Source organism: Danio rerio, chromosome 17, assembly GCF_052040795.2.
Source record: "Danio rerio strain M-AB ecotype USA chromosome 17, GRCz13ab, whole genome shotgun sequence".
In the NCBI taxonomy this organism is placed as follows: Eukaryota; Metazoa; Chordata; class Actinopteri; order Cypriniformes; family Danionidae; genus Danio; species Danio rerio.
In genome coordinates this window covers 54,561,967-54,575,824 of record NC_141037.1, presented here as the reverse complement: position 1 = coordinate 54,575,824, position 13,858 = coordinate 54,561,967, and the positions used below count along the sequence as shown (strand labels likewise).

Sequence of the window (13,858 nt, the reverse complement as noted above, 5' to 3'; positions counted from 1 at the left end):
ATTAAATAACTAAATATAGTAACAAAAAAGTAACAGCACTAAAGCAGGTATGGAAGCCCATTTCTGCCACTGAATACATTTTTTGATGTTATTGTGTCATATAGAAAGGTTATTAAGTCGTTATAACTCACAATTGTGACTTTATATTATAGAATTCTGACTTTTTTCTCAGAGTACTGACTTCATAACTCATTCTGAGATACAAATTCACAATAACTATTTTTATTGTTAATTCAGTGGTGGGAATGGGCTTCCATAGGAATCTTGAATAGGCTTTCAACTAAAATCGGGATCAGCTTGGAATAATTGTAATTTTCTGGTAATAATTTTTTGCATGCAATATACAATCAGTCTGTTATGAAACCGTTGTTAACCATTTAAAGTGAGTTTGTTAGCATGTGAAAATAGTGGTAATTTGCCACTTGAAGAGTATGAATGACGAAAGTGTGAGTTTTGAACACACTGAATTTTATGACAGCAACAAAAAATTATTCCGTTTGCTCTGCATAGGCTCACGTTTTACTGATTGTGCGAACAGTTGAACTTGTGGCTTGTTAATGCTTTTAATGATTAAAATAACTTGCTTATTGTGTCATTCCAAACGATTCCGTATGGCTTCGCAGATAAAGCTGATAACCCTGCATTAAAATACAGTTGAACGGTTAAAGTGAACAGAGCAAAAACCCACAGTTAGTAGAGAATTTCTCACCTGTATTGTCAAATGTGGAGGGTTTTCTAATGTTTGCTTTCTCTACAATAAACTTTGAGGCATATGGATGGCCTTATTGTTAGTATTTTGATTTATTGATTACAACTTATCTGTGTTATTTTGTTTCAGGAGAGACTAAGCACTGAGAAAAATTACGACCAGGGAACAATGAACACATTTTTGTATATTGTACAAACCCGCATGGTAACCGATTTTTTATTTTATTTATCTTGCTTAAAATAAGCAGCATGTATTTCAGTGTTATGTATATACTGTAGCAACAGTAATTTTTACAAGCTTTCAAAAAATCTTAACCTGATCAGAAATCTGCCAACCTCTTAAATGTTTTTTTACACTATCTATATAGAATTTGTACTCTAAAATGGTAATATTTGCTTATTTTCTATACTCCTGCTTTATAAATCTGTCAAATGATTTATGTTAATCGCGTTATTCGTGTTATAATCACGTGACAAAGTAGCTCTTGTTCATTCAATCACAATAAATGTCTACTTTTTTGATGTGAGGACAAAGATTAAAGGCTTGTTTTATTAGGAGTGAAGATAATTGTAGTGTCAAAGAACTTTATTTAACAGTAAATAAATGCTGTTCCATGAACTACTGCTATTTATCATTATTAAATCTCAAATTGTGTTTGTTTCTTTCTTTCATTCTTTCTTTCTTGTTTGCTTTCTATTTGTACATTTAAGTTTCGTAACGGTGGCGTTTAACGTGCATAGAACTGTCTAATAATAGAATTGTAACGCAAGGACGCTGACAACAGGCGTGAGTTCTTTAGCATAAAGGTAATCCAAAATATGTGGTCAGAGTACAGGCAAAAGGTCAGGCTAGGCGGCAAAGAATCAAAACGGTTAAACAAAGCAAGGATCGAAACACGGCGAAACAAACAAGGAAGAGCGCTTTGTAATGTTTCATAGAGTAAAACAAAACTCAGCAATGTGTGTTGCAAAGAGAAGTGTCTTTATAGTCTAGTTGATGATTCATTAATGAGCTTCAGCTGTGTGTCTGTGTCATCATCAGTGATCTAGAAGAGGTGTGTGTGAACAAGTAAAATGGGATTTGTAGTTGTTTTGGTGGCAAATTTGTAGTTCTCCAGTGGTCTGTATGGACTAGATCGCTGGTGATTGTGACAACAATAATAATAATAATAATAATATTAATAATAATAATAATAAACAATTATATGACTGGTATAAAAAGCCATAAGCATGTATGATATTATTTCTTATCAGAGTGTCTTCTTGTGTGTAAGGTGTTATAGGAAGCACTGGGATACAGAACAGTCTTAGAGATACTTGTTTATTTTATCATTGCAGTGGTTTCGGTGGGTTTCTTCTCAGATAAACCTGATTGATTAAATTATTTTTTATTTCTTAACTTTAGCTTTTTTTAACCTGAGCTAAAACGCCATTTTTGGACATTTTTGCTATAATGATGCACTATTTTGCATGACTCTGAATAGATTTGTTTGAGAAATAAGGTTTTGAGCAGTCTTTTGCATAAGGGAGCAGCACATTCCTCCATCATATTGAACAGATTTAAGAGGCCTTTGCTTCCTTTAATAGATTTATGTGTTTATTTTGCTGACACTTTTATATAAAGCAACTTATAATGAATTAAAATTAACCATTTTATTAGATTGTGCTTTCTTAGGGAATCATTCCCTCAGCCTTATCTAATCAGATTTTTTTCTGTAATAAAATTTGTACCAGTCATTCCCAAATTTAAGTAAAATGAAGAGAACTGAATTTTAATAAGATTCACCTTTAATATATTAGTATTCAATTTATTGTAATATATATGTTGTGTTAAATATGAAAAAAATATTAATACATTGTAATTGCACATCCCAAAATTGCAGCATTGTTTTAAAGAATCAGTGCACAGTGAAGAAAATATCTTTGTTATAATATATATATATATATATATATATATATATATATATATATATATATATATATATATATATATATATATATATACACACAGGGTGGGCCATTTATATGGATACACCTTAATACAATGGGAATGGTTGGTGATATTAACGTCCTGTTTGTGGCACATTACTAGATGTGAAGGGGCAAACTTTTCAAAATGGGTGGTGACCATGGTGGCCATTTTGAAGTCAGCCATCTTGGATCCAACTTTGCTACCCATTGTGTTGGATTGTCAATGCAACCCTCCTCTCCCAGAAGATTAATTGAAATGTAAATACTGTACACATTGTATATAGTATATACACGGCGACAAGCAGTAGGGGCTTGACACCACACTTTTCTTTTTATAAATAAATTCTCTTGTTTTTTTATAGTTAGCTATAGTCATAGTTAGTTTTAGAGTTAGGAAAGTATTTTATTTGTTTTTTATTAGGTTTATTTAATATATTTAAGTGAGTTTGGTGATACGTTGTATCTGTGAAAGGCTGTGAATACTTGGGATTTTTCAGGTTTTTTTATTTTATAAATTTGCAACAATTTCAAAAAATCTTTTTTCACATTGTCATTATGGGGTATTGTGTGAAGAATGCTAGAAAATAAATGAATTTAATCCATTTTGGAATAAGGCTGTAACATTAAAAATGTGGAAAAAGTAAAGCGCTATGAATACTTTACGGATGCACTGAATGTGCTAGCCAGTCAAGGAAGAGAGCACCAGTCCTTACTGTGTACTCTCATCCAGTACCTCACAGTATGATGCAGGGGCATGAATGAAAAGTTAGTGAATGAATAAGCAGAGGTGGCCTGTTGCCTAAAAAGTATATCTTCTGGCGTCTGTTCGCATGCACAATGTGGGAAGTGAACTACGGTTTAACTTGTCGCAAAACATAATGGCCAAAATCACATAAGATGCCACGATGAACCCAAACTGTTGTTGTGTGAAACGCCAGAGGCTAGCTAGCATCAAATGGGGACGTAGCGAACTATGTAAAATGGGAACATGAAAAGAACATTCAAAAAGCAACTCATATAAACACCTTAATCATATTATTGTCTTACTCAGATTAAGGCAAATAATTTGATTACTGATGTCCATGTAAACGTAGTTAATGCCAATGCCAAAGAATACGCTTTTTAGATTATGACCATTCTTTCCTCCTTCCTTAACTCATCTTTCCCTGTTTCTTCTGCTCTTCTTCAATTAGCATTGCGTTTGCATGTCAGTTTGTAAGGTCAGAATCTAGAATTCATTACACAGGGGTTGATTTGCCTGTCACGTAAACAGAGTAAATCCACACCCAGTAGCACGATCCTGCATCGGCAGACAGGAGAGCCAGGCAACCAAAGGCACCATGCTCTCCATGTTTTCAGGAAGGTTATGTCAGTTTCTCAGTGTAACCCGGTTACCTTCTATCCTTTTTCTTGGAGTTTTTTATGTCGCTTATGTTCTTGTCGGAGGGCTGGTATTCTGGAAGCTAGAAGGATGGTATGTGTTGCAACAGATTGCTCTTTTGAAAGAGAAAAGACTGGAACTGCTTGAGAAGTACCCCTGTCTGGGTCAGAATGGCCTCAGTGAACTAGCACAGGTATGACTGGATATTGAGACTACATTTTTCTTAACAGTATGGCGCAGTGAGGGACTGTTTAGACAACTGTTTACACGCTTTTCAATATATGTTTAGCATCTATATTTTTCTGATTTATGTTTTATATTCATATGTTATTTCCAATGCAATCTCTCGGCAATTCGTAACTTTTTGATTTAGTAGCTAATTCGTATGAATTCGTATGATCTAATTCGTACAATTTAGTACGATTTGCTCATCACCCAATGACGGTTGGGTTTAGGGGCGGGGTTGGGTGCCACGCCTTCTTTTTAAAATCGTACATTTTCGTACGACTCGACTCGTACAAATTTGTACGAATTTGCCACTAAACTGACAAAGCGTAAAATACGTACGTTTCCACGTGAGATCAGACTGGTTATTTCATTGTCAAATCCTAAATTCCAAATTCCTGTAAAACTTTCTTCAAAATTCTCTCTCAATTTTGCAAAAAAACTAAAAAAATAAAATAATACTCTTGTACTGTTAAAAATAAAAAAATCTCACAAATTAGAAATAAAAATCTCATACTCTTGGTTACTGTTTGTATGGAGACCCGGAAGGGACGTGATGGTGGAGAAAAAAAAATGGGGGGGAAGAAAAAAAAATGGGTGGGAGAAAAAAACAAACAAGTGATAGGTATTTTTGAAAGTTTTTGCGTTCCCTTACAAACACTTCATACATGACAACCCTGTTTTTGCCGGGATTCTCCCGTATTTTACCATTATATCCTATTATTAGGTATTTACCTATATTTCTGTCATATTTTTAATCTTGAAAGCATGTTAAAATTATTATAAAAATGTCTGATTTTACGTTCTTTCCATTAAAGCTGAGCGTTGATCAGCGCCCCTCATATGCAACCTCTGAATCAGTGAATGCATGTATAAGCGCTGACTGACTCCCAGATCAGCTGTACACGGCATTTTAAAGAGAAGCTTAAGTGCAGGAAAATTTGGGATTCGGGTGTGCGTTTAAACAGACATATACACTTAATATGTAAACATTCCCGGACGTCCTGCATGTTTCATTTCAAACATAACTAATTTCCTCCTAAATGAACACAAACGGGTAAAGTATGGTTTCGTTCAGCACAATCTCATGGCAATTCGTAACTTTTTGATTTAATGGCTAGTTCGTATGAATTCGTACGATCTAATTCGTACAAATTAGTACGACTTGCTCCTCCCAATGACAGTTGGGTTTAGGGGTGGGGTTAGGTGCCACGCCTCCTTTTTAAAATACGACAATTTCGTACGAATTCATATGAATTAGCCACTAAACTGGCAAAACGTAAAATACTTACGTTTTCTCGGTAAGTGACACCTCTGTTATCAAACAAAACAAAACGAGAGATTCATTTCCTGCTCTTCACTTATTTGATAACAGAGGTGTCACTTTAAATATCGTGTACAGATGCTGATCTGGGATCAGTTTATCATACGGAGCGAGTCCGTCAGTCAGTCAGTTTTGAGAGGAAACGCAAAACATATTTGCGAGATAGCGAAAAACATCTTTGTGAGGAAAAGCAAAAACTTTCAAAAATATCTTTACCTACAACTAGGCCCACACGAAATCTGCGAGCGCAGAATTCCGCGGATTTTTAGCCCATCATTAATTCTGTTTATTTACTTGAGTAAACGTGTGTAAATCTATATTTATTCAGTTCTTTTAAAATTAATTACAGTTATATTATTGACTAATATGAAAATGTTCATCTGATTTATGTACAATGCAGTTTGTAAAGTAACATTTTCTGTCTTTTAGTAGAGATATTATATGAGACTTACTTTGTTTACCAAATAAAGTGAATCTAATTGGATTTGCATTTTAAACATTCAATAAAAGTTTAAAAGATATTATTTTTTATTTCACAAATTAATGTTTTAGTTGATACTGCCAAAATAATTCCGCAGAAATCCGCAGATTTTTACCAAAATTCTCCGCAGAAATAGCAAAAAACTTCAGAAGATTCCGTCTGGCCCTGTCTATCACTCGTTTTTTTTCTTCCGCCCATTTTTTTTCCACCATCACGTCCCTTACGGTTCTCCATATGCTTGTTATCGTTAGCTCATATATTACAAATACATAGTTCTTGCTTGTCCTCACTGTCTCAAAGATGATCAAATCTGCTTCCCTGAGTGGCTTGAGTCCGGACAGCAACGACACTGCAGATGGCCTCTGGAAATTTACCAGTTCATCTGTGTTTGCGGCGACAGTGGTCACAACTATTGGTGAGTAATGGGGAATGTATCTCTTTAAATTTGATAACTGAATCAAATCTGATTTGTTGTGTGGCACCCATTCAGTTATTTTGATCTTTCTGCAGGCTATGGGAACATAGTTCCACTGACAACAGCTGGTCAAATATTCTGTGTGATGTTTGCTCTTTTCGGCATTCCTCTGAATGTTGTAGTCTTGAACCGAGTTGGCAAATACATGCTGGCAATTGAAAGACATTTTTGCAATTTTCTGGAGAAAAAAATTGACAGAGGGGTGAGAACTAAACATTTTTTTTACCTGTCATTGTTGAAGTAGTGAGTTTATAATACATACAGAGCTCAGCATAATTGAGTAAACCCCATTTTGAAAATGAAATAGTTTTATCCACTTCTCAGTGAATAAAGGCAATGTATTTCAGTGTATTTAAACAAAACAGATTCATTAAACAAATATATTTATTAAAATAATATTTTAGTCACCTAACTTATTTAGAAATTGAAAGATAATACGATTAAATACAAGCATTCATTCATTCATTTTCTTGTCGGGTTAATCCCTTTATTAATCCGGGTCGCCACAGCTAAATGAACCGCCAACTTATCCAGCAATTTTTTACGCAGCGGATGCCCCTAAATACAAGCAAAATATTGAAAAAATTCACCATTTCAACATTTTTTTATTTTATTTTTCCCCTTTTTTTTATTTTTCCTCTTTAAATTTGTATTTCATATTTTTCTATAACATATACATTTGGCTGTACTAGTTTTTGGACCGTTATCGTAAGTTATTTTGTTAATTCCAGATTTGGCTTATTTACTGACCAATATAATGTACAGTTGATGTCAGAATTATTAGCCCTCTGTTTATTTTTCCTCCAATTTCTGTTTAACACTAGATTTTTTTCAACACATTTCTAAACATAATAGTTTTAATAACTCATCTTTAATAACTGATTTATTTTATCTTTGCCATGATGACAGTAAATAATATTTTACTAGATATATATGGCGGCAATTCAATGGCAAAATTAATCGAGCGCCGCGGTGATGTTTACGCGTGAAGAGAAGTGAACTGCGAGCACATTATAGGTGTACACGCGAGGAAACGACAGTTTGTGCACGCACAAGGGATCTTCACACACATCATCATTTGTGCGCATAATTTAGTTCTCTCCGCTCGCTCGCTGGTTCTTCTCTCTGCTCGCGCGAAATATTTTGGATTTTTATCAGTCCTGAAGCGGGACTTGGTTTACTTGTTGTAATCATTATTATTTGACAGTTTCTTGAGATTAAATCCTCATAAAGCATCTTAGAAAGTTTCTTATGATTATGACTTGCAAATTAGCCTATATATATATATATATATATATATATATATATATATATATATATATATATATATATATATATATATATATATATTTATATTTACTGGCGTGATCATCATAATCTGCGTCCAATCCTGGCTAACTTCCGGAAAGGTAGAGTAACCAATAGCAGTAGAGATAACAAGTAAACCAAGTCCCGCCCCAGGACTGACAAAAATCCAAAATGTTTTGCGCGAGCAGAGAGAAGAACCAGTGAGCGAGTGGAGAGATCTGATCGTGAGGCTTGTTTCCTCTTAGTAGATCAGTTGAGCGTGCGCATGAAGATCCCCTGTGCACGCGCGAACTGTAGTTTCCTTATGTGTAGGCCTGTAATCTGCTCGCGGTTCACTTCTCCTTGGGAGTAAACATCACTGCTGCACTCGATTAATTTTGGCATTGATTTGCCATCATAGATGTTTTACAAGACACTTCTATACAGCTTAAAGTGACATTTAAAGGCTTAACTATGTTAATTAGGTTAACTAGGCAGGTTAGAGTAATTAGGCAAGTTATTGTTTAATGATGGTTTGTTTTTAATCGAAAAAATATAGCTTAATGAGGCTAATAATTTTGTCCTTAAAATGTTTAAAAAAAAAACTGCTTTTATTCTAGCCGAAATAAAACAAATAATACTTTCTCCATGAAGAAAAAATATTATCAGACATACTGTGAAAATTTCCTTGCTCTGCTAAACATCATTTGGGAAATATTTAAAAAAACAAAAATTAAAAAACAAAGTTAAAAAAGTTATAAGTTAAAAAAAAAAAAAATTTCAAATATTGTATAGCTTCCTATTTAAAAATATAAATTTAAAAGAGAGATTTGTGAGGGGTGTACTTATATACGCTGAGCACTGTAAAGGAAAACGTACACGCTTCTCTGTACGTGCATGCACGTTGTACCCATGTATCTGTTTCCTCCCACAGAAATGTGTACGGATATCAATTCATAGTATATCCTTTGTGAGTTCAGCGTTCTTGTACCTTGTGGTTCCTATGCTGCTCTTTAAAGAGTATGAGGGATGGAGTTATGCTGAAGCCATTTATTACTGCTTCATAACACTCAGCACTATTGGATTCGGAGATTATGTTGCAGGTACTGTAGTAGACTTAACATACAAAATAATTAAACAGTATTTATGTTCCATGTGTCAGATATATTCAGAAAAGTCATGGTTGTGTAACATACAGAATAGAATCAATATTTTCCTGGATTTGAATCTTGAACGTACCAAATAAAGAAGAATGCAGAAATTAAGACACAAATAAGATGCAGAATTTCAAAACGTTCATTTATGCCAGTTGAAGAAATTTCTGGTATAAGTACAGTATTATGTGCACTCTATTACACTGTAAAAAAATCGTAACTTTACAGTTTATTTCCGGCAGCTGGAGTGCCGGAAAAATTTATTTTACAGTAAATTTCTGTAATTTAACAGCCATTATTTTACTTTTTTTTCCGGCACCCTAGCTGCCGAAAATAAACCGTAAAATTACAGATTTTTTACATAGTGTATGTATGATACTGATGTATTAAAATTCCATTCCTAAATTAAGTCTGATTTAATCAATCCAGGCTCATTCTGAAAACGTAGTCCCACAGACGTTTCTGGAGAACGCAAATTATATAGCCGGGGGTACATACAGTACATATGGTTGCATTTAATTTTTTCTAACCGAACGGGGCGTTGTGACGCCGTTCCTTTTCGCGCTTACCAGCTGACAGCTAACCCCATGTGGAGGGCTTTCCTGCCACAACCAGTTTGTCCAGTTAGCTCTTCGTGTACGTCGGCAGACTTGAGAGGCAGAGAGAAGATGACTACAATGTTGACTGGGTTCGAGTCCGGGAAAAGCGGTTCCAGAAATTAGGTAATACAAAAACAAATACCAAAAAAATAAAATGAATGAGTGAATAACAGGGTAAGAATGTGGTTATATCCGAAAACGTGGTAAAAATCGGATGAGGGCTTTTCTTTTTCTGGACAGCTTTTGTACAACGTTGGTTGGGTTTTAGGGAAGTAAATGGGTGGGCGAGTCAATCAATCAAATTGGTTGGGTTTAGGAAAGAAGGAGGGTGGGTCTTTCGATTGGTCAGCCAGCCAGTCAGTCATTCAGCCAGTCAGACAGACGCTCTGCCTCTGGTGGGTTTACACGAGAACAGCGCAGACAGCAGAAATTTGAGATACGAAAAATTGCACGCATCGGCCCAGGACGTATTTCGCGGTCTCCAGAAACGTCCCCGGGACTACGTTTTCAGAATAAGCCTGGGTTAGATTTAAACTTAACATCTTTAATTTTGCTCTAGCCTAATAGGTATACCTTATTTTGTCTTTGTTGGCAGATCACAACCCAGAAATAAATTACCCTGAGTGGTACAGCTGTTTGATGGCTGTCTGGATATTCTTTGGCCTGGCTTGGCTTGCGCTTCTGGTCAATCACACTATTGATTTACTGGAAAGTCTGAACGCCTACCTGAGAGGAAGGCAGACTGGACAATCACAAACGAATGAGACTGAAGAAAAGCCAGAAAAAGGACTGAAAGAGGAAGAAACATGAGAAGTAGGTTACGGAAAAAGGAAAACATCCGATGGACAATTAATATCGGAACTATTAATTAATTAAAAGGTTTAAATAATTGACTTGACCCCAAAATGACTAAAACCATTCTGAGAAATCAGCTACTTAAATTGCAAACAGAGTTTATGGTTTACACAGTCATATAATTGAATCAATTACCTGGCTAAACATTTTTGGTTCGCACCACAAATCCCCATAAGTCTCACAATAGGGAAAGAAGTTTAGTGTTGTATATACTTTTTATTACTCACAATAACAAATTTATATATTTAAATATAATTTGGGGATATTAAACTGGCAAGCCAGGTTATAATCATTTTGATCATGTAATTGTAAGAGTGATTGATTTTTAAAAAGGAAATTTCTGTTGTTGATTTTTGCTGTGCTGTATGTTAAGGTTTGATTCCCCAGTCGTACATCAACTCATACTTTTCAGTCAAAACACTTTTGATACTCAATTTACTTGTAATATGTAAATCTAAAATAAACTGATAACATTTGACAATTTGTTTCAGCATCAAAACTGATTTTTTATTATTTCCCCACAGTATCATTACATTAACATTGTCACGCCATATACAGTTGAAGTCAGAACTATTAGCCCCCGTTTATTTCCCCCCCCCAATTTCTGTTTAATGGAGAGAAGATTTTTTCAACCCATTTCAGCACATAATAGTTTTATTAACTTATCTCTAATAACTGATTTATTTTATATTTGCCATGATGACAGTAAATCTTATTTTACTAGATATTTTTCAAGATTTTCAAATTTCTATACAGCTTAAAGTGACATTTAAAAGCTTAACTAGGTTAATTAGATTAACTAGGCAGGTTAGGGTAATTAGGCAAGTTATTGTATAATGATGGTTTGTTCTGTAGACTATCGAAAAAAATATAGCTTAAAGGGGCTAATAATTTGAAATCAAAATGGTTTTTAAAAAAGTAAAAACTGCTTTTATTCTAGCCAAAATAAAACAAATAAGACTTTCCCCAGAAAAAAAAAAATTATCAGACATACTGTGAAAATTTCCTCACTCTATTAAGCATCATGTGGGAAATATTTTAAAAAGAAAAAAAAATCAAAGGGGGGTAATAATTCTGACAACTTTACTCATGTTACAAAATGTGCAAAACTTCAAAGAAGAAAAACAGATTTATGACAGAAAACCATCAAACATCATGTTACTATGGTTACCTTCTAAATGCAAAGCAGACTTTGACTGTGCAAAACTGTATTTTATACCAAAAGAGAGACACTGAAAAAAAAATGTATGTACAGTGGATGATTTGCCATTGCAATCTGAACTCACTATATGGCTCAATATTTTCCACCTACACTTACAAACAACCTCCATAGACTGATATCTGTGTTGCATGTACATCAATAGCTCAAGCTGTGTCAGCTCTGTCACTGGAAGATTTAGTTCATGCAAACCCACTGACTGGGATTTCCATTTCCATTCACACAGCAGCAGGCAAGTATATAGAGGAATTTTCCACTGAAAACAAGTGCCTTGACACAAAAATACCAATGTCATGATATCCAGATTAGCACTGGTTGATAAACAATTTTAATCTACCTCTATTGGTTGAAAGTTTTATGAGTTTCTTTTTTCCATATAACACAAAATAAGATATTTTGAATAAATCTGTAATGTTACTGTAACGCTGACAAAGGGGTGCAGATCCAAACGTAGCTTTGCTGAACAGAGAATGGTCAGGCAAGCAACAGTCAACACAGGAACAAACCGATGTATATAGGCAATCCAGAGTCTTGGTCGATAAACAGGCAGATGTTCAGGAATAAACAAACAAGACAAAGCAAGGTTCAAAGACGGAAGGCAAGGAAAACGTGTCGTAATTTTCACAAAACTGCTCAACAAGACTCAGCACAGATGTGTGCGTGAGTGATCTCTTTATTGTTCATGTAATCAGTTCATGAGCAGCAGGATCTAGACTAGGTGTGTGAGTGGTGCATGACTGGGTCTTGTAGTACTTTTGCTGGCAGGTTTGTAGTTCGTTAGGGAACTGTGTGTTCACCAGCGAACTGCACAGGCTGGATCGATGGTGATCGTGACAAAACGAGGACCAGATGCAAAAAAAAAAAAAAACGTCCTTAGCCAAGTTTTACATACATCACACACACGCATATATATGCGTGTCTGAGTGATGTATGTATAATTCATTCCATTTTCCAGACTGCTTTCTTTAAGGCACCAGTATGCACATTGTGCCATGGCTTCAGTTTTTTCCCTATTTTTTTATGTAATGTGAAATGGAGCAACTATGTCTAAGTGCTAGATAGGGCAGAATCAGTAGTTTCAGTTGCAGTGTAAAACTCTTTTAGGCTGTCTGTGTGCAGCAGTGCAGGATGCGTACCAGTACCAGGTCTCCTTCTTTGCCGCCTCCTGTGTTTGAGATCCACACAGAGAACTGCTTTGCCCTGCCTCTGCAAGATGGGTCGCGACATCACAGTCATCAGCGATTCCATCATTTATCACATCTGTGCTGCTTCCACTAAAGTTACCAATGTACGCACTCACTGCTTTCCCGGTGCTCGTGTTAAGAATGTTTCTGCTAAGGTACCCCCTATCCTGAGCACTGGTGACAGCATCAGAGCTGTCATCTTCCACATGGGAACAAACGTCACTGAGCTGCGGCAGACGGAGACCCTGACCGAGATGATTCGATGCACCTCGCACGCCATGCAATTCATGGTTTCTGTACCACTTCCAACTTAGCACCAAGGAAAGGAAAGGTTCAGTAGATTTTTTGCTCTGAATAAATGGCTATTAACATGGTGTGAAGAACAGTAAATATTCTTTTGTAATAATTGGAATCTTTTCTGGGAGCGTCCTAGACTTTTCCGTGCTGATGGTCTGCACCCTAGGAGTGCTGGAGCTGAACTCCTGTCAGACAACATCTCCAGGATGCTCCGTTCTGTTTGACTAGTAGGTGAAAATTCACATTTTAGCCATATAGACTCTTGCTCTTCCCACTTAAATTACAGTAGTGCATATCTGGCTATGCATGTGTCTGTTCCTCAAATTATTAGATCAAGAAGTAAACTACCATGTATTCTAGAAAAAAATCAAATTTGAATCAAACCAAAAAATCTGTCTTTTTTTTAAAGCTTGGTCTTTTAAAAATCAGGTCACTAGCACCTAAAGCACTTATTGTGAATTAAATAACAGACAATAATCTTAATTGACTCTGTGAAACCTGGCTAAACAAAATGACTATATTAGTTTAAATCATGGGTGTCCAAACTCTGTTCTGGAGGGCTGGTGTCCTGCATAGTTTAGCTCCAACTTCCTTCAACACACCTCCCTGGAAGTTTCTAGTATACATAGAACGAGCTTGATTAGCTGGTCCAGGTGTGTTTCATTGGGATTGGAACTAAAATATGCAAGACACCGGCC

General features: G+C 35.4%; 2 protein-coding genes across 5 annotated transcripts in view; both read left to right on the top strand.

Annotated features, from left to right (window-relative positions):
* The window catches only part of kif6 (kinesin family member 6), a 54,578-nt gene extending 53,220 nt beyond the window's left edge, over positions 1-1,358 (top strand). For all 4 annotated transcript variants that reach the window (NR_200083.2, NR_200082.2, NM_001443234.2 and 1 more), the window contains 1 exon segment: positions 839-1,358. Coding sequence is in view for 2 of the 4 variants with exons in the window: in NM_001443234.2 (NP_001430163.2) it covers positions 839-855 (17 nt within the window). In the remaining 2 variants the exon portion in view is untranslated.
* Positions 1,359-3,920: 2,562 nt separating this feature from the next.
* On the top strand, positions 3,921-10,945 carry kcnk17 (potassium channel, subfamily K, member 17). The gene is made up of 5 exons (NM_001443560.1): positions 3,921-4,253; positions 6,391-6,505; positions 6,601-6,767; positions 8,787-8,955; positions 10,201-10,945. Exons 1-5 carry the CDS (start codon positions 4,020-4,022, stop codon positions 10,413-10,415), a joined length of 900 nt encoding a protein of 299 aa, NP_001430489.1. The 5' UTR covers positions 3,921-4,019; the 3' UTR covers positions 10,416-10,945.
* The last annotated feature ends 2,913 nt before the right edge of the window (positions 10,946-13,858 follow it).